Here is a 21,453-nt window from a genome sequence, read left to right on the forward strand (position 1 = left end):
TTTTAAAGCCTGTTATCCTGTTTCCCCTAAAATAAGACCTCCCTGTAAAATAAGACCTCCCCAGATAATAAGCCCAACCGGGCTTTTGAGCACATGGGCTAAGATAAGCCCTCCCCAAAAATACTGGAACACAGCAGCAGCCATGAGGTGACCACGCTCGCCGCCTCCTGCACCTCAAAAATAATAAGACCTCCCTGAAAATAAGGCCAAGTGCTTATTTTGGGGGTCAAAAGAAAATAACACCCTGTCTTATTTTCAGGGAAATATGATATGTGTATTAGTCTCCTTTTCCATCCAATTCTTCTTTACAGAGACTTATTTGACTCTAGCTTTGTTCCCCCAATCAGTTGTCTTTCCTTTATTAAAGGCTCCTTGAGGAACAAGTATAACTTTGGTCCCAATTCTGAGATAACTCCAATTTGAAAACTTGAAATAAACATTTATTTAAAAATGAAATTCATGGACCAAAAAACGGCATTCATCTTCTACATCAGCTTATTTTTAATATCCTTTTTAAAAAATTGGCAGCACTGCAGGAAGAATTTGTGTCTAATATTGGTGAATGGTAATCTCTGCAACTAAAACTTCTATACATTTTGGACCAGGCACAAATAAGAGGGATAAAGCCCATACATGGAATGATAAGAAAGGCATAAAAAATATAAACACTGGTTCAAGTCAAATGTGGCTCCTGGTAACCACAAACACATAGTTTTTCTCAGCAAAAATAATTGAAATGGCGTGCCACTGCTTTCTTACAGGGTATTTTCTAACTTCCAGTCTAGCCTAACGCGACTCCTTTTGGTGGGAAGGGGGAGATCACCTACCATTGGCCAGGAACTAGGGGTAGCAATGATAGCCGAGATCAGAGGTCTTCAAACTTGGCAACTTTAAGAATTGTGGACTTCAACTCCCAGAATTCTCTGCTGGCTGGAGAATTCTGGGAGTTGAAGTCCACAACTCTTAAAGTTGCCAAGTTTGGGGACCCCTGGCCTAGATGCATCCTTGGAAAAACCTAAGAAAAATAACTATAAAGACAGCCTTGTGCTATTCTGAAAGCAGGTACTATTGTCACAAGCCTGTAGTGGGCTCTTTTTTCTTTTTTTTTACAGAAGCTCTAATTTTGGAGAGTGTTTGTGGAGCCTCCTTTAAAATGGAGCCCCCTACAGGCCCACAACAAAAGTGCCTGCTTGCAGAATACAAATAGCCCAAGGTTGCCTCTGTAGGAAAACTGATCCTTGCATCACCTTAGCTGGGAGCCTTTGCAATAAAAAAGATAACTTGGGTGCTGCTGGGCCTTGGAGGTGGCTGAGGAACAGGCAGAGTCCAAGTTCCTTGGGTGGCTGAGTGAAAAGAAAGCCTCGGCCTACAAGGCCTCACAGCCCCTGCATGCCAGTAGCCATCTTATGCCCCTTTGGGTGAGAAGCAAAGGCCTGCAGGGACCCCATGAAGCAGAGCATGGGATGCCTTGGGGTAGGGGAGGCTTGTGAAGCCTAGTGCAGGTAGGCCTGGGCCTGTCCTGGGTCTCCCCCCTCCCCAGGTACCCCGTGCTCTGCTTAACAACTCGTGTATTCATTTAATGGCCTCATTAAGGCAAGCAGATAGTGGAAGTTATTAAGCAAGTCCATATCATTTAAGAGCTGTCACTACTTGCAACTGTAATGGGTAGGCCCCATTACGGTCTTGAATGCTACCTGTATTGTATTTGCTATTTCAGTTGTTTTTACGGATACTATAGTTTTCAAATATGCTTTCAATCAAAGAATGCTCTATCAGACGTAATTAATCCAATGAAGATTTACCCAGAATGTGTGTCTTTAGAAGCACAGCGTCTATATTCTAGTTTGCTGAAAGTCATCTGCTGAATACAAAAAGAAGCCAAAGTGAACACTGCGATTGGTATTCCTTCTAGGCCATCTTCCATGGATGGTGGTTTATGATCCACAAAAATGCTCACAAGATGGTTCTGTTGATTTTCAAGTGATGGTTTGCAATTTGTGCAAATTCAATCCGGAGTCTTCTTCAATTGCAAGATGGTATTATTGGAAAAAGCTCATGATCCATTCTCCAATGCCAATGAAATAGACCCCTTGGGCGATGCCAAAGAGGGGAGCGATCACCAGTGCGCGACATGCTGCTCCTTTCATAAAAGCGGAAGGACCCTCATGAATCCAGATCTTCCTGCACGGAATTCACACAATGAGATCATTTCAGAAAAGATACCCTTAGTAGCAGCTGGTGCTCTTAGCAACAGAAGTGCATCAAACATTAGTCCTTTTCATACTTCAAAAATTATTTAGAAGAGGGATTCTGGAACCCACAGCAGCAAACCCGCAGCACTTCTCTTTAAAGCAACTACATCTCTTTTTCAGACTTCCAAGTGAATCTGATAAAGGACGATCTTTTAAAATGAGTTGACTCATTAAATCAGCCCAGTCTTTTTAAAGGCTCCCACAGAAGTCTGAAAAGGGCAGTAACCACGTTGAAAGGATATCATTGCTTTTGCTCCTATGCATTCCAAAAGTGCCCCAGCATTTTTTTTGCAGAAAGGCAGAGACTAATTTTTGTGAATTTCTATCACAGTTTTGCTTTTTGCAGGCAACTCATACAGGCAACAGTTGGGATTGGGGGCATGGAAGAGGCAACATCTGTTGTTTAAGGAATGGCATGAAGAGTTTTAAGTGTAGCAGAGAACTCTCTTTGGAAACATGCCCTCCACCTCCCATCTCCACCCCAAAGTAAATGCAAAGTCAAGAACATTCTGTATGAATTGTACGGTTAGAAAAAATACATCTTTATCAGTTAACTTTCTGTCAAATGATATTGAGTGATTGCTCACACTCACTTGCAACCATTTTGTGAACCAACAGACCATCCACAGCTTACTTGCTAAATTCCCAATGTATTCACCAGTCTAGACTAGCTGGGGTTTCCAGCATTGATGTATGAGGAATATTTTCCAGAGATCAAGTGTTTAATGCTTAAAAGAAATCATATTTAATTCTCTTTACCTGGCACAGTCAATGATTCCATTGTAGGTATCTTCTCCCAGTCCTTTCTGCAGAGTTTGAATGCGAGTTTTTAGAACTGTAACAAGATAGTTTGTTAAATCTTTGCGAAGAAATTTTGATGTAAAGATTTACACATCTTTACAGATTTACAGATACTGCAGAGGAATATCTTCAAGACCCAGATTTTATTATTTGTTTATCTCTTTCTGGACAAGAAGCTGCCCACTTAAATAAACCTGCAAAAATGCTCATCTCTGATTAGTGTTTTACTGCAGTAGTAAGTATGTGGTGCTTTCTTTCCCGAACTGCTCCAAACTCTTTTAGTTTTAAATATTCTAGGTAAAGGTAAAGGATCCCCTTGCACATATGTGCTAGTCATTCCTGACTCAAGGGGGCAGTGCTTATCTCTGTTTCAAAGAAACGGCGCTGTCCGAAGACGTCTCCATGGTCATGTCGCTGGCATGACTAAATGCCGAAGGCGCACAGAACACTGCTACCTTCCCACCAAAATTGGTTCCTATTTTTCTACTTGCATTTTTACGTGCTTTCAAACTGCTAGGTTGGCAGAAGCTGGGACAAGTAATGGGAACTCACTCGGTTATGCGGCGCTAAGGATTCAAACCGCCGAACTGCTGACCTTTGTGAGCAACAAGCTCAGTGTCGCTTAGCCATTGAGCCATCGCGTCCCTTAGATATACTAGCTGCTAGTAATTTGTGATAGGATGAAGATAAGCCTTTTTTTTTTTGTATTAGCATCATCTAATACTCACCATCCAATGGTGTTACCGCGACTGCAGCCAGAGATCCCGCCACACAGCCGGACAGAAACGAATGAAAGAAAGATGCTTTTTCTTCAGAGGTCTTTTGTCCCAACTTGTTAAGGTTGGCAAAGAGTGGAAAATAAATGATGGAAAAAGGGACATCCCTATTGAGAGAAGTAGAATATTTTAGCTAAGCCTTGGAGAGATTTTCATATTTCTCACTGAAGCCAGTTGCTAATTTTGCTTCATTAGTAACTCAACAAATTATGACTAACTTTATATTTATGAAATGTAATTTCCAAGCCACTGATATAGCAAGTATATTGGGTTTTTATTGTCTACTTTCATGGAAGCATGTAATGCAGCGTTTTCAAATCATGTGCTTCCCCTCATTTCAGTGACTCAAGTTACAGTTCTTCCTCAGACAGGTAAAGATTTTATGACATTCTCAGTGGAGACTTATTTCATTGACAAATATAGATACCAAGCAGAGGTGGTATTCAGCAGGTTCTGACCAGTTCTGGAAAACCAGTATCGGAAATTTTGAGTAGTTCGGAGAACCGATAAATACCGCCTTTGACTGGCCCCACCCCGTTTATTTTCGGCCTCAGTCCCAGCTGATCGGGAGGGAATGGGGATTTTGCAGTAACCTTCCCCTGGAGTGGGGAGGCAATGGAGATTTTACTCCCCATTCCCCTCCTTCCTGAGCCGACATGAAGGGGACCATGACTGGCGCTGAGCTGCCTGTGAAGGACGCAGAATCACAAAAAGCAGCCGGTCATGGGCAGTGCAGAGAAAATGCTTGGGTCGCTTCACCCGCGCGGCTCTGCTGAGAGGCTTGAGCCTTCTTGGGGCAGAGAGCAGATTGTGTGACCGGGTCGGGCCAATGGCTCAGAGCGGAGAGCATGTCACATGACCGGGTCAGCAGGGAGCTGCAGGAGAGGGGTTAAAGAGCCACATGCGGCTCTGGAACCGCGGGTTGCCGACACCCATCTTAGACCATTAGATGTTGCTACCATAGAACATATAGAAACAGGAGATTCACACACTCTTTTCACCTGAGTAGGGTGGCCCCAAGCCCTTTATACAGGCCTGCTATCCCTTGAGTGCGCAGCAGTTCACTTGCAATCCTAGTGGCAGAAGGGCGTTTGGAGGCCGCCATAGTTCCAGTGGTGTAAGGCTGTCCTTGTGGCGGATGAGACGAGGCAGCAGCTGTTTCCTCCAGCTGCAGGGCTTTCTGCTGATGAGCAGCTGAAAGACAGAATAGACCCTTATTATCCTACCAATAGGAAACTCTCTTTCATCTGCTGCTGAATTCTTTGAAACAGAAGATGGTTTCATATGGTTTCTGCACAACGTTTGCAAAAGTTTTCATAAACATTCTCACCAAAAATGATACATACCGTATTTATTCGAGTATAACGCGCACACGTGTATAACGCGCACCCCCTAATTTTCGATTAAAAATCGGTATAAAATTTTGTTTCACACCAAGCATTGTAATAGTAATGACTATTGCCGCCGGTGGGGCGGGAAGGGGGCGGAGGCGCGCCAGCTTTTGCTCTAGTCAAGACAAAATAAGACCAAACTCGAGGGAGGCATTGTAATGAGCAGGCAATTGCTGTATAGAGAAGAGGAAGAGCAGGCTAAAGGTCCAGCATAGAAGCGAAGCCGAAAGAGATCCTTGCGAGGCTCTGCAGGCTTCCTCGGAGTAAGGAAGGCAACAGCTCCCCTCACCCCCCAGAAAGCAGCGGGGCTCGTCGCGATGAAAAAGGCAGCCCTGATGCCGAGGAGAGCCTTGCAAGGAGGCGGAAAGGAAAAGCCCGAAAAGGCACCAAAAGAAGTGGGGGGAGCTTCGCCCGCCTGGTGGGCAGCCTGTGCGCGCCTGTTGCCAGCGTTCGGCGGCAGCAGCGGCAGCAATAGTCGCAACTCAGCTGCCTGCCGCCTTTCCCCTCCTTTGTCTCCCAGCCGGGGCGGCCCGCCGCCGAGTTGCAACTATTGCTGCCGCTGCTGCCGCCGAACGCTGGCAACAGGCGTGCACACGCGCGGGGCCCGGCTGAAAGACGCGTCCCGGAGCCGCCTCCGCCGCCCGCCGGAGCGCCGCCTCATCTCTCCCAGGCGCCGCCTTTGAAAACGCCTTGATGGCTGCCCACCAGGCGGGCAAAGCTCCCCCCGCTTCTTTTGGTGCCTTTTCGGGCTTTTCCTTTCCCCCTCCTTGCAAGGCTCTCCTCGGCATCAGGGCTGCCTTTTTCATCGCGACGAGCCCCGCTGCTTTCTGGGGGGTGAGGGGAGCTGTTGCCTTCCTTTCTCCGAGGAAGCCTGCAGAGCCTCGCAAGGATCTCTTTCGGCTTCGCTTCTATGCTGGACCTTCTGTAGGTAGAACAAGCAACGATTCCTTGGTTTAAACGGCGGCAGCAGCGGCGGCAATAGTCGCAACTCGGCGGCGGGCCGCCCCAGCTGGGAGACAAAGGAGGGGAAAGGCGGCAGGCAGCTGAGTTGCGACTATTGAGCACGGCGCGGCGCCGCCTGAGGCCGGGATCGAGGCTGCAGTCCGGAAATTTACAATTTACAATTCGCCACTGCCACCCCAGCCCAGCCCTCGTTTATAACGCGCACCCAAACTTTGACTTCTTTTTGGGGTATAAAATTTTGCGCGTTATACTCGAATAAATACGGTATATCAAATCTTGAACCCTGAAGTCTGCGCTGCTTTATTAGAAAGTGTGGGTCTTATACAAGCACATCTTCAGCATTTCATGGGTAAAAAGAAGGAAAATAAGTCTTGGTTGAGCTAAATGTAATTCTTGGTGACGTCCATGCGTTTCCCCAGCAATAACATAGACATGGTTTCTCAATTTTTAAAAATCTCAGTCTAATCTATAGTTTAAAAAAGTCCCAATGGTTGTTTGTTCATATAGTACTAAGCACATGAGTCTGCTTAGCTCCCAAAGCCAAGTAAGTTCAACCAGCTGCTCCCATTCCTTCAGGCAGTTGCATATTCCTATTTGCATACAAGCTTCATTATGCATTACTCAATCCACTGGTCTATCTGTCTCAAACTATACTAATTTGCTGCCTGTCCATCCTTGAAAATTTAAAGACAGATGTCTTTCTAACAGTAGCTCAAACAGACACCATGTCTGACAATATGTCATTTAGGATCAATTAGACTTCATCTGCAGATGTGAAATGGGAAGCTGTGCTCCATAAAAAGCAGTCTGTCACAACTTGGTGCCCATCAGATGTGTTGGACTTCAGTTCCCATTGGCATTTGGTTATATCGTATAACCCTTTGATCTCTCCAGAAGTAATTCTGTAACTCTACAATTGCAGGAACGGATACTGTTCTGAGGCAGCTTCTGTGCATTAAAAATGGCAAAAGGCAGTGTTTGCCATTTGTAGAGATGAAGCTCTATAGAGCTTGGTGGATGAGTCATCTTATCACTGGTAGGAAAATGCTTCACGGCACCTCCTAGCTTTGGGTTTGGGTCAGACTTCGCCCACTGACTGTTGTGGCCCGCCAGCAGAGCTGGCAGCAGAGTTGGGCAGTGAAAAGATTGGGGAGGAGCATGGGCCAGTCCTGGAGACTGGGGAAGGCTCGGACGAGGACTCTGCATCGGAGGTAGAGACAGGGCAGAGGCCATCTGGCAGTGTTCAGGTGCCTATGGAGCTAGACAGCAGAGAGGCAGAGGAACAGCTAGAGCCTGCTTCTAGTGTGTGCATGTGCAGAGCTGCCAGAAGAAAAGAGCAACTCAGAAATCAGGGTAGACTTGGGAATAAAGTCACAGATGGAAGGTGATTAGCCCCCCCTCCCATAGGAAATAAAAGAGAAGAGAAAGGGGAGTGGGCTTTTGCAGGAAACAATTTGTTCAGTCAATCATTAGATTCGTTTCAGGAGTGTGAGGATCTGTCCGTGACTCTCAGAGACTCTTTGCCCAGTCTTTCCTTGCACAGCACCTCATTTGGAAAATATTTACGTGGCAGCTTTCCAAGATAGATAAGGTCTGTAGTCATAAATATTCCTTTGAAAGAATGTTTTCCAGGCCTTGCTGAATGTGAATGAGAGGAATTCACATTCGTTTAATAAAAGGGGTTTTGTCAGGACCAGGACTCTGCCTCATGCTTTTTGGGGAAGCCTAGGTCAGAACAACTTTTGACTGAATGACTCTTAAGCATGTTCTAGAAATTTGCTGGATCGTCAAGGAATACTCAGAACTTTTCTTTTTTTCCCTCCCTCAACAGATGATGCCAGAGATCCGGACAGCACTTTTTGGTGCCACTGCCTGCCCACAGAGGTTTGGCTACAGTGGCATCATGATGAGATATTTTAATTTTCCTAGTCTTAAGCATAACAGTGGGATAAACGCAAGGCTTACATCTCCCTCCATAGAAAATTTTTCTCTCTCTCTGTGAAATTCAAAGAGCAAATACAAGCAACATAAAATGGGACCAAGATATTGACTGGTTGCCACTTCCCCCCCCCCCGTTCTCTTATTTATTGGCCAGCTGGGAAGGTGACCCTGGTTGACTCACTTTTTGTTGGTATTTTTGTGGCTGGTGGATAAGAATATAAGAACTGTCCTAGCAAATACTAGCACTTAGTATGCAACAAACAATTCTGCTGCAAAAATGAAGCCAAATTAGTTTTGGAAACTTTTACAGTTTGTAGCATTGAGGTGCTCACCTAGCCGCCCAGCATCCTGAAGCTGAATTTTCAACATTTCCATCGGGGATGTGACCACCACCTGGCATGTCCCAGCTCCGCAGCCAGCCAGCATTTCCCTGGCCAAGGACAATTCTTTTCTGTCAAAGAGTAGCACAAATGTACAGGAACCAGTTCAAAAGCGCAGAGGGAAATGATGGTCAGACTGGAACAAGATTACAAACAGAGAACAAATGCTCTTTTCCCCATACCCATCCACGGAGAGCAACTGTCGGAAGAAATCATTGGCTGCCAACTTGATCGCCTTTTCAGGAGTGACGAGAGTAAGGTTTACAGCAGCCCCTTAGAGAGAAGAGACAATAAGGAACCTTGATGATGACTTTGCTGGCTCATCCTACTCCAATAGAAAGTGTTGATCACTTTCTCTTGCCCACAAGGAGCCACAAAGCACTAATATTTAAACAATACAAGTTTCAATTATTACTGGATACATATCTATACAGTATTAGATAGATAGATAGATAGATAGATAGATAGATAGATAGATAGATAGATAGATAGATAGGTAGGTAGGTAGGTAGGTAGGTAGGTAGGTAGGTAGGTAGGTAGGTAGGTAGATAGATAATAGATAGATAGATAGATAGATAGATAGATAGATAGATAGATAGATAGATACACACACACACACATATACCCATCTTCCTATATTCTTCATATTAAATAAATGTTCCACCAAAATAATAATAAACCAAATGCAACACTAAATATCAGTTATCCAGAAACATTAAGTCTCTGAGTCTAATGCAACTCCTGCTGTTTTCCATGTAGTTTTCTTTCCAACAATACAAAAATACCAGTGTTTGCCTTGTTTGAGTTCCCAATGCAGCCCTAGGATTTCCTGGTGGTCTCCCATCCAAGTACTAATCCTTTGTTTTTGAGATGACCCAAACTCAACTAAGTGTTATCCTCTTTAGGGCTTCAGAAAAAAAAATGATTTTCAAAAAAGATACCAATTATATAATAACTGTTTAAAAAATCTTAAAAGCACGTCCAGATTTTTTTCCATGTTTCAAATTCAGTCATGAAGAAAGTAGAGAAGTTCAGGGGTGGGCTGCTACAGGTTCTTCCAGGTTTGGAAGAACCTATAGCTAACGTTATGGTTGGTTTGGAGAACCTCCCAATCCCCCCCCCCGGCTGGCCCTGCCCATCCCACCCCGCCCCTCTCAGGAGTCTCCACGTGGCCTGTTTTGTATGCGAGTGCAGGGCCCACGCGGAGGCTCAGGGAGGGAGAAAAATGGGCCTCCCAGAAGTTCCCGATGGCTGGAAACAGGCCAGTTTTCACCCTCCCAGAGGCTCGAGGAAAGCCTTCAGAGCCTGGGGAAGGCGAAAACGCCCTCCCCCGGCCATGGTGCAGGAGACCGACTACCCAACAACCAGGCAGAGAACCCATTGTTGAAATTTTTGAAGCCCACCTCTGGATAGGTTTAACTCGACATCTGTTTTTGTATGGATTGGCTGTGTTGAGTAGCAAAGAGAAGTTGGCAGGGGTGAGAGCTAGAACATTCCTATTTGACACTTGTGAGCTTTCTGAATGCAGTTGGTTTGGCACTGCAAGATACAAGATGGCTTGCTAGCCTTACCCAGCCAGGTCCTCTACGTATTCTTAGGACTACACCCTTTCCTTACCAAAACAAGCTTTCTCTACTTCTGAAAATGTTGCACAGGTTGGCTTTAGAGATCATGGGGAAACTTCTCATCATTCACCTACAATTATTCCTTTCTTTGCTGCCCCAAAGATACTCTGAAACTAGGGGTGGGTTGCTACCAGCATTCCTGCCAGTTCGATGTGCAAAACGTTTTGCTCCGCGCGCGTGCGCATTTCCAGTTAAAATGGTCTGTGCATGCGCACGTTAGAAAAGGGAAAAAAATTAAATTTTTGCAATGAAGATTGTTTTGAGCATGTACAGAACCAAAAAATCAAGATGGCGCCACCGACGATACAACCGGTTCGGGGGCGTGGCAGGTCGAGTTACTACCTCCTCGGCCCAACTGGTCCAAGCCGGTAGGAACCCACCTCTGTCTGAAACAGTGAAATCTAAAAACGACTATAACAGATCACGGTCCATGTGCTCTAAGAAGTAAGGCTGTCAAGTTTTTATGAAAGGAACCGGTAGATTTAAAATAGGAAGACTATGAATGGCATAAAGCTAGTTTCCAGAATACAATCTCACAAGTGAGGGATGGGGGCCAAAGATTCTAGTACCAGAACAAGCCCCAAACTTCCTATGAAATACTGTTTGGAAGACTAACTCTTGAACTGTATAGCATTTGTCTTTGAATAAACATTAATAGAATGAAGCAGGTAGGTTTATAGTACTTTTTTTAAAAAAACTATGGCTATCTTGAAACTACCTTTAATTACTACACAGGAATTGGCAACCTGGAATTTTCCAGGTGAAAATTGAACTAAAGTTTCCAAAAGTTCACCAGATGAGCTGGAATGGACAGGAATTAAGAAAAAAACATTCTCTATACTGTATGTTATTTTTAAATTCTTCTGTGCAATGCTATAATTTCATTTCCAATTTTCAACCATCATATGTATATATACATATTTTCAAATCACATTTTACTTTAAATTGAGATATAGTAAAAAAAAAAAAAAATTAAACTTTCAGAGTAAAGTAAAGCCCTTCCAGTTCTATGGGGTTTACCTCTATAAATGCCAAACAGCCCTTCTGAGCGTATTGTCTTCACCAAACAATCTTGCCTAGAATACGAAAGGGAGGAACAGTTACAAAAACTATTTTGAAGTTGGGGTTCATGTGTGTAATTATTTCTTCACTGTTTTTCCATAATGTTTCTCCTTAGGGTAGCAAGACCTTCTTAGTTAATGCACCAAGAAGTTGAAAAGCTCAATTACATTCAGCTTTTAGTAAATGTGCCGCTGGATTCTTTTTCATTGTTGATTTTATTTCTGAATGATGGTAACATTATATCATTGACACTCATCTAATTAGGCTTGCTAGCAACTGTGGGAAATGTAATTTTCCCCATCAACTAGCATCTTTCCCAACCTTCTGCCTTTCAGAATTGCAGGGTCTGCAACATACAGGTTAGAAATTTTGAGAGTTGCTGCTTTATAAGATATATTAAAAACATTAGGTCAGGAGTGTCCAAACTTGGCAACTTTAAGACTTGTGGACTTGTGGACACCCCTGCATTAGGTAAAGGTTCCCCTCACACATATGTGCTAGTTGTTCCCGACTCTAGGAGGCATCTCTATTTCAAAGCCGAAGAGCCAGTGCTGTTGGAAGACGTCTCCGTGGTCATGTTGCCAGCATGACTAAACGCCAAAGACACACAGAACGCTGTTATCTTCCCACCAAGGGTGGTTCCTATTTTTCTACTTGCATTTTTTACGCTTTCAAACTGCTAGGTTGGCAGAAGCTGGGACAAGTAACGTGAGCTCACTCCTTTACGGGTCACTAGGGATTCAAACCACTGAACTATCAACCTTTCTGATCAACAAGCTCAGCGTCTTAGTCACTGAGCCATGGGTAAAGAAAATGGAATCTTGAGGCATACTCAATAGTATTAGGAAATGCATCAATAGAACTCATTTTGATTCCTTTCAGCTCGAAGTATAATATTCTGTACCATCACTCACGCACATGCCTGTGTAGACTGCTCGTCCTTGCTGATTCTGGAGACGGGTTTTGGCCAAATCAATGGGGAACACACAAGTTACCCCCACAAGGCCAGCTATACCTCCATTGATTAATTTTGCTGGAAGACTGGGAAGAAAGAGGAGATAGTTACCAACATTTGTTTAAAAGCATGAGAATGCTTTCAAATCCCACTCTTCTGTGGTGTTCTTGGAGGTATACATTGCAGATTTTGATGATGGTATAGTAAAAACAGAGCTTGCGACATAAATATTATGAATCGTATGAAATATTAGAATGAGAGAAAGCAGTTTCAATCATTGCAGTTATTATTAATTATGCTCTTAGGAATTACAGATTGTGAACCTTTTGTCCTCCTCCAGTTAAATTTTGTTCCTATCTCCAACAATTTATTTCTCTCAATAACAACAAATGTCATATGTGAACAGAATCACTGACCTTTGAAAACCAAGCACACAAAGGCACTACTGACCTGATCTTCTTGCTTGTCATTTTGCTTGGCTGGTGGCTGCTGCTACTACAGACCCAGGAAATTCTTTGACATTAGGGAACAGTGTCTTCGCTGTCTTTATTTAACTGGAGACGGAAAACAATTCTTCTTTCTTTATTGGATAACAAATCACACAGTTCAAAAATAGAATGGAATGTTCATAGTTCAATCAAGTCCCGGGGATTTTCAAGGAAGCTTGCTGAATAAATTTGGTTCTTTTCTTCCTTTCTTTCCCCTAATAAGCCAATTTATACTAGATACTTCCCCTGTCTCCTCACGACCTTCCTTCATGCTTACATACGACTTACGCCTGAGGTCCATGGAGCTGAAAATAAGCACTCAGTAACATTAGAGCAAAAGGAGTTGGGGGATCTTCAGCGAGTTTACTCAAAGTAAAGTCAAGTGACCTTCTGCTCCGCAAGAGGGATGCGAACACCAAACATTTCAAGAAGTTACAATTCAGTAACATCTGGTTCCATACCATGAACAGAAAAGAAAAATCAGATCCACAGAATTCAGCCCACACCTTGCAAATTTTGAAAAAAAGCCATTTCAGGGAAGCACTGTAATGTGGCCAGTGTAGGACTTCTTTGTGAAGGAAGGGAAGGGAAAGTAGACAAACATCCATCTGGTAAAAGAGGGGGAGGCTTGCAAATATTACTCAAGTGTGACTTTTACCTATCATGGTAGTTAATGTGAAAATAAGAACTAGAACAGCTAAAGTGTTTGTGTTTTGTGATTTTTTTAAAAAAATAAGACTAAATCATTGAAAATTCTCTACATCTATCCTACACATTTCAAAACTAACTGGAATTAATAACCCGGAGGACACCCCACTCTAACCCATGCTAGGTTTTGGGCTAATGTGTTCTGTACCTCCAGACTTTGCATTTATTACCCCACATTTATCGTCCAGGGTAATATTTAGCTAATTATAGTTTAAGCATGGTTGACATCTGAACTGAGATGGTGACAGTGTTCTTATTTGTAAGTTATTATTTAAACTATGGCCTATTCACCTTTGTCGATTGAAAGACCACTTCTTGTGTAATCAAGGTTTAAATATTTATTGAAAAAACTAGGCGAAATAATTTTGTGTAGGCAATATGTTTTTTGTGGGTTTTTTTCTTTCTTTTTTTATTAATGCAAAGATAGAAATTGTGGTTTATTAGATAAGTCATTAACAGCTGGATTTACAAACATCCAATCATAAAACATGATTTCTAAGCCATAAAGATGGAGTTCTATAAAACACATTAAACTGGAACCAAATAACCTACCATAAATGTGTGCAAAGATTTATGCAATCTGTGTGGCATTCTCTGAAACCAACCAGTTGCTAATTGTAAAGTTGAATAAGTCTTTTTGTTTCAGTCAGAAAAAGCATCAAGAGAAAGTGATGGTATTTTTCTGCTTTCAACCCGATATGGTACAGCTAAAACAAACAAACTCACCCTGGATATATTTATAAATTTTAATATGTTGTTCAGTCATTATATAATTTTTTCCAGCAGCCATACAAAGTCCCGTCCCCTCTGAAGATAGTACAACATATACAAACAATGAATCATATAACAGAAAAAAATGTCACCAATAGTTTTACGATTAGTCATAATTCTTATGTAAGCATTTTATATAAGCTGTGGAATTGCAATACTGGCACTGAAAAAGTAAGTTTGCATGAAGCATATTATTGAAGTTTTAAACTTCTAGAGCAGGGGTGTCCAAACTTGGGAACTTTAAGACTTGTGGACTTCAACTCCCAGAATTCCCCAGCCAGCTGCTGACTGGGGAATTCTGGGAGTTGAAGTCCACAAGTCTTAAAGTTCCCAAGTTTGGAGACCCCTGCTCTAGAGCAATCTATCTCCATGCAACTGTGCAAAAAAATACATAGCCAGCCCTCATATATATTAGTCGTGGCAAAACAAACTATCTTTACATATTTTGAGTGTTATTAGAAATGGTAATTCCAAACCTACAAAAAAGTACTAAAATATAGCTACTCAATTAAATGTCCATCTGCAATATAAACTTTTAAAAAATGAAATATCATAAACCATTCCTGTGAAATTGACCTGGTTCCTCAAATCCACACCCTTTTTTCCTCTACTGTAAAAAAAAAACTTATTCAAATGTGAAAAATCATACATTAAGTATCCACTGCATTAATCAGGTGTAAAAGCACCCTAACTTTTTGGAAGCTGTTATTATAAGCTGCTGGTCACTCATTCACATGCATTTCCTCATTTATAGAAAACTTCAAAGCGAAACAATTTCAGCATTTGGTTGGTGGAATAATTATAACCTTTAGTGCAAACGTGTCCATATAATACTTTATAGAGCACAAATGCAATTTTAAGTATACATATACTACACATCAGACACAGATGTTTAGAAACTACACAAGGTTTGCAATTGTTCCTGTAGCAATGTTAGAAAGAAATGGCTATAAACTATAAACTACCTCCTCCTAATTCACATCTAATTTCACTGAATAAATTGAGTCTCCCTCTCCACTTATACTAATTACGGTAGCAATCTCACTAGTCTGAGTAGACCATTCGTCTCCAAATTCATTTGCACAAATAATGCCATGAATTTGTAGATTGCTTTTGGAATGATAAATACTGAAATACTTTTATGAATGAAATGTAAAATCAGAAAAGTTGGGAAACTTACCTTCCTTATATGCAAGCAGTTGGGTTCCTCCCTTCCTCCTCTCTCATTTTAAGCATCTGACTCACATCTGGAATCCTTAAAAAACAACCACTCATGCCTGCTTTAAGGGACTGTCCACAAATTCCCAGTAATGTTATTTGAATATGCATAGGAAACCCTTTTCTTCTCACTGTTCATCTTATTTTAGGTCCAGCAAGTCACAAACTCCAGCTCAAGCATTTTCCATCGGACGAGGACAGTTTTAAACAAATGCTGTACATTTCAGTTAATTTAGTCAAGCTCTAATTTCTCAAGCAAGGTTGTATCAATTGATAACATTATATTCCATTAATGTGGTATTGCTCAATGAGATTTCATATCCCCAAATCAATTGCAGGCCAGTGGAGAATTAGGGGTCTTCCTTTTAATGGATAAATACAGCCAAGAAACATCTGGCCAGTAAGATTTTTACATAAGATGCATTAAGCCCATTTCTGGACCAGGAGGTTCTTTACACGGTGACTTATGCCACGTCCTGCACGTGGACAAGTGCAAAGGGCCTAACCTTGAAGACAACTCAGAAATAGCTAGTGCACAATGTACTCTCCCACTGCAAGCTGTACCAGTGACCAGTAGGCGTCTAGATACAAATCAAGGTGCTAGTACCTATGAGGCATATACTATACTTTTAACTATTTGAGGGACAGTCTCTTATTCAATAAGTTACGACAGAATTTAGCAATGTCACCGGATGGGAGAACCAGATGCAGCAGGAGATGGTACCTTTGCTGCCGTAGTCGCTAGTCATTTAGGTATACCTTAAATACCAAACTTTTTTCTCCAGGTTCCGAGCTAGAGTGAGAGGTTACAGATTTTTTGGTGGATGTTTGCTCCACAGGAATGACTTTCCTTTTCTGCTGTTTGATGTTTCCTTGTTTTTATTTTGCATATACCCAAAGCCAAGGGGTTGAGCGGACTTAAAAGTACGAAAAAGGAGAAAAAGAAACTTGTAATAAACAACACAAAAAACCCGTTTCAACTCCTGGTGGACTTAGAAAGTCAATGCTTCCAAACCTGGCTCCTCATCAGCATTACGAATAGCAATGTATTACAATTTTAGTAACATTTAAGAAACATAGCAGTGTTTAAAGGTAGATACCAGCCACTGCATCAGCCAGTCTGCATAGAATACAGGGTTTAATTATATGGTATGTTTGGGCATGATGCATCCAAAATCTTTTGTGCTATGAGTATAGCACAAGACACCCCTCTCCCATCAAGCAGGATCTGTTCTCAAAATCAATCCACACAGTCTTCCAAGAGGCTAAACATATTCTTTTTATTGTTTACTACACCTTGTTGTTACACAACTGAAATATTTCATTTTTAAAATGTTTTGGGATTTTAATTACCACAGTTTTAATTTTGTAAATTTATTTAAAATATTTTTAATTTAAAAAAACACATTGAAATGAGATATTGCAAGTATAAAGTTAGCCAAGAACACGTTAGCTACTTCCTTCTCAGCTTGCAAAGATTCAAGTTGAAAGTAGATTAACCACTAAGACACTTTTGAAACTGATACACAATCTTGCCACTTTCATATAATTTTCATTTGAAATCCTTTTAGATATTTCTCAAGTAATTTTGTCTTTCTTAAATTATGTTGCTCAAAGGCCATTGTGTGAAGAAATAGTTATAAGTTTAATCAATAATGTTTAAATGAGGTAAGATGGAATTTAGTATGTTGCTTTCTTTGAATATTTGTATTTGAAATTATTTTCCTTCTAGTAAACAATTAAATAGACTGCATTTAGCTATTAACAGATGCGTCTAAGGTTTTTCCTTCTGTATTTAGTGTATTGTAGATATTTTTTTAATGAAAATGAGGGTGAGAAAACAACCTTTTTGAAATTAATTCATGAGAATCATTTATAAAAAAGTTAGAATTTTAAGATTAACAGCAAACTGAAGGTTTCAGCATAAATGTGACCCTTATCTGACAATTGAAGAATAATCTAGTTGTCCAAAATAATGTAGGATGGATTTTAATCAGCTTTCTGGCAAAGGCCAAATATTCTTGTTAAATTTACCGGTAGTTGCTAATCTAAGACTTGGAACCATAGGATGGTTCTCAAATCTGTATGCATACATATGTTACTTAAGATTGTCCCTTTCCCCCCTTCAAGAGATTGATTCTCAAGAGATTGCCTGGACAAGTACCTGCAATTATGCAAGTAATACATAAGAATGCAAATCATAAGTTTGAAAAAAGTGTAAAAAAGCAAGCAACTACTCCACAAGACCCCAGGAAAAAAAAAAGGATTTGTGACACCAACACTCATAGTAACTCTCCCCGCTCCCTAAAAAAATATGGTCCTGAAGTACAAAACAGTTGTCAACCCTGTTCTAAAGCTAATTGTTTCCTCTCGATTCCTATTAATCATAGGTCTGATATTAATACCTGGACAAGATCTGACAAGTGTTTTGATCTTAACTAAGAAGAAGAAGCATCTGATGGAATGGAGCTAATTGCTATAGCGAACATTTCCACATACCATACCTGGCTGGAAAAGCCAATGCAGAAATTTCTCATTATCGCCAGCTGCTGTGTGGGTGAAAAGGAAATTCATAATAAAACCTTTTGGTCCTGATTGCATAGATAGGAGAGCAAGCCAGTTATAGTCGGAGTTCCACTTCAGTCAGTGATCTTCAGCAACAACAGATCCAGAGTGAATCTACCTGATTTTTAAAAGGAGTCCTTACAGCCAGAGAGAAGACACCTTTTAACAGCAGCTTGTATTAATATCAGTGCGTGGGAAATGCATTCATTGGCAAGGCTTCTTTTGAAGAAAAAGACCCTTTAGTGGAGGGGGACACTGGTGATTGCTCAACCGCCACGTAGCCTGCTCTATGCTAATGAAGGGCTATGGATCACTCCTATTACTATGCTAGGCAGGCACAGAATTCTTGCACTGACCAAAAAAAAAAAGAGATTGCAAACTTTTTACAGTCCCTAGACGGATAGGCTTTACAATGGAGAGGGGGAAAGGAGACAGCACGTGATTTGCTGGCTGGGCTGCTGGAGAAAGGGGGGGGGCAGAGGCTGCTCCACCCAACAGGAAAGGAATCCCTGCCGTAGGCAACGTTGTCAAGGCAGCTGAATATTACAGATCTCTTTGGATACTTTATGCAGAAGATAAACATGCTAGGGCTTAAACAATCATCACTCCCGTTACTTCCTTGTTAAGTCTTCCTGAATGGATGTTGGGTGCTGTTTCTCCAGAGTAAAAACAAACAAACAAACCTATTGTTTAAGATTAGTTTCTCAGATGCCATCCCCAGTTCCTGTTGTGATGATTTCCCCCCTCAAAATGTCCCCCTCCTTTTCTTCATTCTGCAGGAGCTTTCCAACTCAGAGCACTTTTTTGGTTTTCTTTTTGCAAACTGGTATTATAATTATCTATTTGTCACACAAATCTGCTGAAATTGGGCGTTGGTTACTCACCCGATACGCCCCTTCTCCAAATGTTGGAGACATCATCCAGACATGGGTATTCCAGCCAGCATCCAATAGGACTGGGTCTACCAAATTAACAAGTCCCGCTCTCCGTGCTAGCCTCTCCAGCTTAGACGAAGGAAGAATAATGGTAGGCTGCTGTGTCACTTACAGATTAAAATGTGCTCTCTCCTTATTGACATAAAAAACAAAGATTAGTCCGGACAAAATACTCCCCAGCTGGATGATGTCTCCACCATTTGGAGAAGGGGCGTATCAGGTGAGTAACCAACGCCCATTCTCCCAGTAGGTAGAGACATCATCCAGACATGGGACATACCAAAGACTAATCTGTCCCATGGGAGGGAACGGAGGGAGGACTTAAGAATCCTGTTGAGCCACCACCCGCTGCAATACTCGCTGTCCGAAAGCTGCATCTGCCGACGCATATCTGTCTATCCTTTAGTGGCGGAAGAATGGTGTTGGCGTTGTCCACATGGCTGCCCTGCAAATCTCCTCCAAGGGGGCCTGAGATGACCAGGCAGCTGAAGTGGCAGTGCTGTGTGTGGAGTGTGCAGTGATTTGTGGTGGAACCGGAAGAGATAAGGCGATATAAGCCTTGGAAATAGCTGAGCGAACCCAACGTCCAATGTCTGTAGAAGAAGCCTTGGACCCCTTCTTACCTCCAGGTTGGAAACATATAAAGAGAGACTCTGACCGTCTGAATTCCGCCGTGCGCTTGATGTACACATGCAAAGCCCGACGCACATCAAGACAGTGCCATTTGCATTCCATCCGATGTACTGGATTGGGACAAAAGTCCGGAAGCACCAATTCTTGTGCCCTATGAAATACGGAATTTAACTTTGGTACGAACGTAGGGTCCAGACGGAGGACAACTCTGTCCGGATGAAATATGCGTAAGTCCTGTCTGGTAGACAATGCTGCAATATCGGAGACCCATTTGGCCGTAGTGACTGCAACAAGAAATACAACCTTGATTGTCAGATGATACAGAGATGCTGAATGCAGAGGCTCAAACGGAGTCCCTGTTAATGCCTCCAAGACCTTGTCAATGTCCCAAGAAGGAAATCTATGTATTGTAGGAGGCTTGAGATTGGTAGCGCCTCTAAAAAAACTGTGAATAAGAGGCTGATGTGAAAGTGGCTTGGAAGAATCTATGGACAGAACCGAAGACAACGCCGCCACCTGACGACATAGCGTATTTGGGGACAGTACCTTGTCAAGTCCCAACTGAAGGAACTGAAGTACATTAGGTGTGGATGCCTGCAATGGTGGAATTCGTTGTATTGATTCCAAGTGCCGTCGTAAATTCGATTAGTGGACACACGCCTGGCAGCCTGTATAGTTCTTATTACCTCATGGGATAAATTAGCTGCTCTCAAGGCCTCCCGCTCAATCTCCAACGGTGAGATGAAGCCAGGCTAGATCTGGGTGTCGGAGAGAGCCTTGTAGAAGAGAAGTGAGGAAGCTGCCACTGAGGACCCATTGACAGGTTGATCAAGTCCGCAAACCAAGGCCTGCGTGGCCAATGGGGCGCTATAAGAATTCGTTCTGCTTCCTCTGTCAACATTTTTCTGATGACTCACTGAATTAGTGGAATTGGAGGGAATGCATACAGAAGACCCCGCAGCCAGCTGCACCTGAGAGCGTTGGTGCCCTCCGCCCCCATAGTCGTGTAGCGTGTGAAGTACCTGGGGAGCTGATGGTTGGTTTGCGTCGCAAACAAATCCAGAATTGGGCGATCATACCTCTCCGAGAGTTGTCGGAAAATACTGTGATGAATTACAACTTATCAACAATTAATCTACTTGCAACTAGTAAATCTGTCGGAGAGATCACCAGACACAGCCAGTCCAAAGGAAACGGACTGAGTCTAAGCTGGAGAGGCTAGCATGGAGGGCGGGACTTGTCAATTTGGTAGACCCAGTCCTATTGGATACTGGCTGGAATACCCATGTCTGGATGATGTCTCCACCTACTGAGAGAATAAAGATTTTTCATATGGGATTTTATAAACCACTCAACATAATTGCTAAAAGAATATATTTTGAAGGACAACCAAAATACTAACTGAAACAAAGATGGTATAGGTGTATATAGTTGGGTTAGATTTGCTATTCTGGCCTCAGTAACTTGCATCATTTTACCTCCTGGAAAGGGCAAAACTAATAATTCCCTAAAATCAAAAACAGTTACATCCACATCTATGTCTGATGAAAATAATGTCTTGATCCAGTGTAGAAAACAGCACTAGTTGCTCTCTTGCAAATCCTGCATTGAATAAGTGATTGACAATGTTAAGAAATTTCCAATTTACTCTACAATTATCAACACCATACCACCTACATGTTGTAGGGCAGAAATGAGTAAGTATCTTGTAGCAGGATTTTATCACTCAAGTGGCCAAATAAAACTTCCCAATAATACAGATCTGGTAGTTCAGTGGTAAGTTGCATGGCTTTGTATTAAAAAAAAAAATTCCCAGATTTAATTCTCAGCCACTCCAGGCAAAATTGTCTAAAGTAACTTCTTTAGTAAAAGCTACTGCCTGAAAATCTAGAGACAGTACAAGTCTCTAGAGATAAAGGCAAGACAAACTATTGCTCTGATGTACATAAAGCTATTGTTTAATGTTCCCAGAGATTCTCATCCCCATTC

General features: G+C 42.0%; 1 protein-coding gene across 6 annotated transcripts; it reads right to left on the reverse strand.

Moving 5' to 3' along the window:
- Positions 1 to 418: 418 nt before the first annotated feature.
- On the reverse strand, positions 419 to 17,857 carry SLC25A18 (solute carrier family 25 member 18). Of its 6 annotated transcripts, XR_014175693.1 has the most exons (11): positions 15,294 to 15,534; positions 12,597 to 12,726; positions 12,110 to 12,232; positions 11,150 to 11,205; positions 8,687 to 8,777; positions 8,457 to 8,575; positions 4,831 to 5,023; positions 3,782 to 3,936; positions 3,012 to 3,087; positions 962 to 2,181; positions 419 to 904 (listed from the first exon to the last, which is right to left on the reverse strand). XR_014175693.1 is itself a non-coding variant. In XM_081956839.1 (10 exons), exons 2-10 carry the CDS (start codon positions 12,614 to 12,616, stop codon positions 2,040 to 2,042), a joined length of 975 nt encoding a protein of 324 aa, XP_081812965.1. In that variant the 5' UTR covers positions 12,617 to 12,726; positions 17,836 to 17,857; the 3' UTR covers positions 419 to 2,039. The 6 variants fall into 6 exon arrangements, 5 of the variants coding, with proteins under 5 accessions (XP_081812965.1, XP_081812967.1, XP_081812964.1 ...); XM_081956839.1 differs by lacking the exon at positions 15,294 to 15,534 and adding an exon at positions 17,836 to 17,857 and having other exon boundaries at positions 419 to 2,181; XM_081956841.1 differs by having other exon boundaries at positions 419 to 2,181; positions 12,597 to 12,700; positions 15,294 to 15,538.
- Between the last annotated feature and the right edge of the window lie 3,596 nt (positions 17,858 to 21,453).

This window comes from Natrix helvetica (assembly GCF_964273705.1).
Source record: "Natrix helvetica genome assembly, chromosome: 6".
NCBI lineage: Eukaryota > Metazoa > Chordata > Lepidosauria > Squamata > Natricidae > Natrix > Natrix helvetica.

Excerpts from the sequence above, each read along its gene's own strand:
- SLC25A18 (XM_081956839.1), bottom strand. The coding sequence starts at position 12,616 with ATGACAAGCAAGAAGATCAG. Across the intron at positions 5,024-8,456 it reads TCAGGATGCTGGGCGGCTAG|CTGCTCATCAGCAGAAAGCC; the intron begins GTGAGCACCTCA and ends TCTGTCTTTCAG. Across the intron at positions 3,088-3,781 it reads CGCGGTAACACCATTGGATG|TTCTAAAAACTCGCATTCAA; the intron begins GTGAGTATTAGA and ends ATCTTGTTACAG.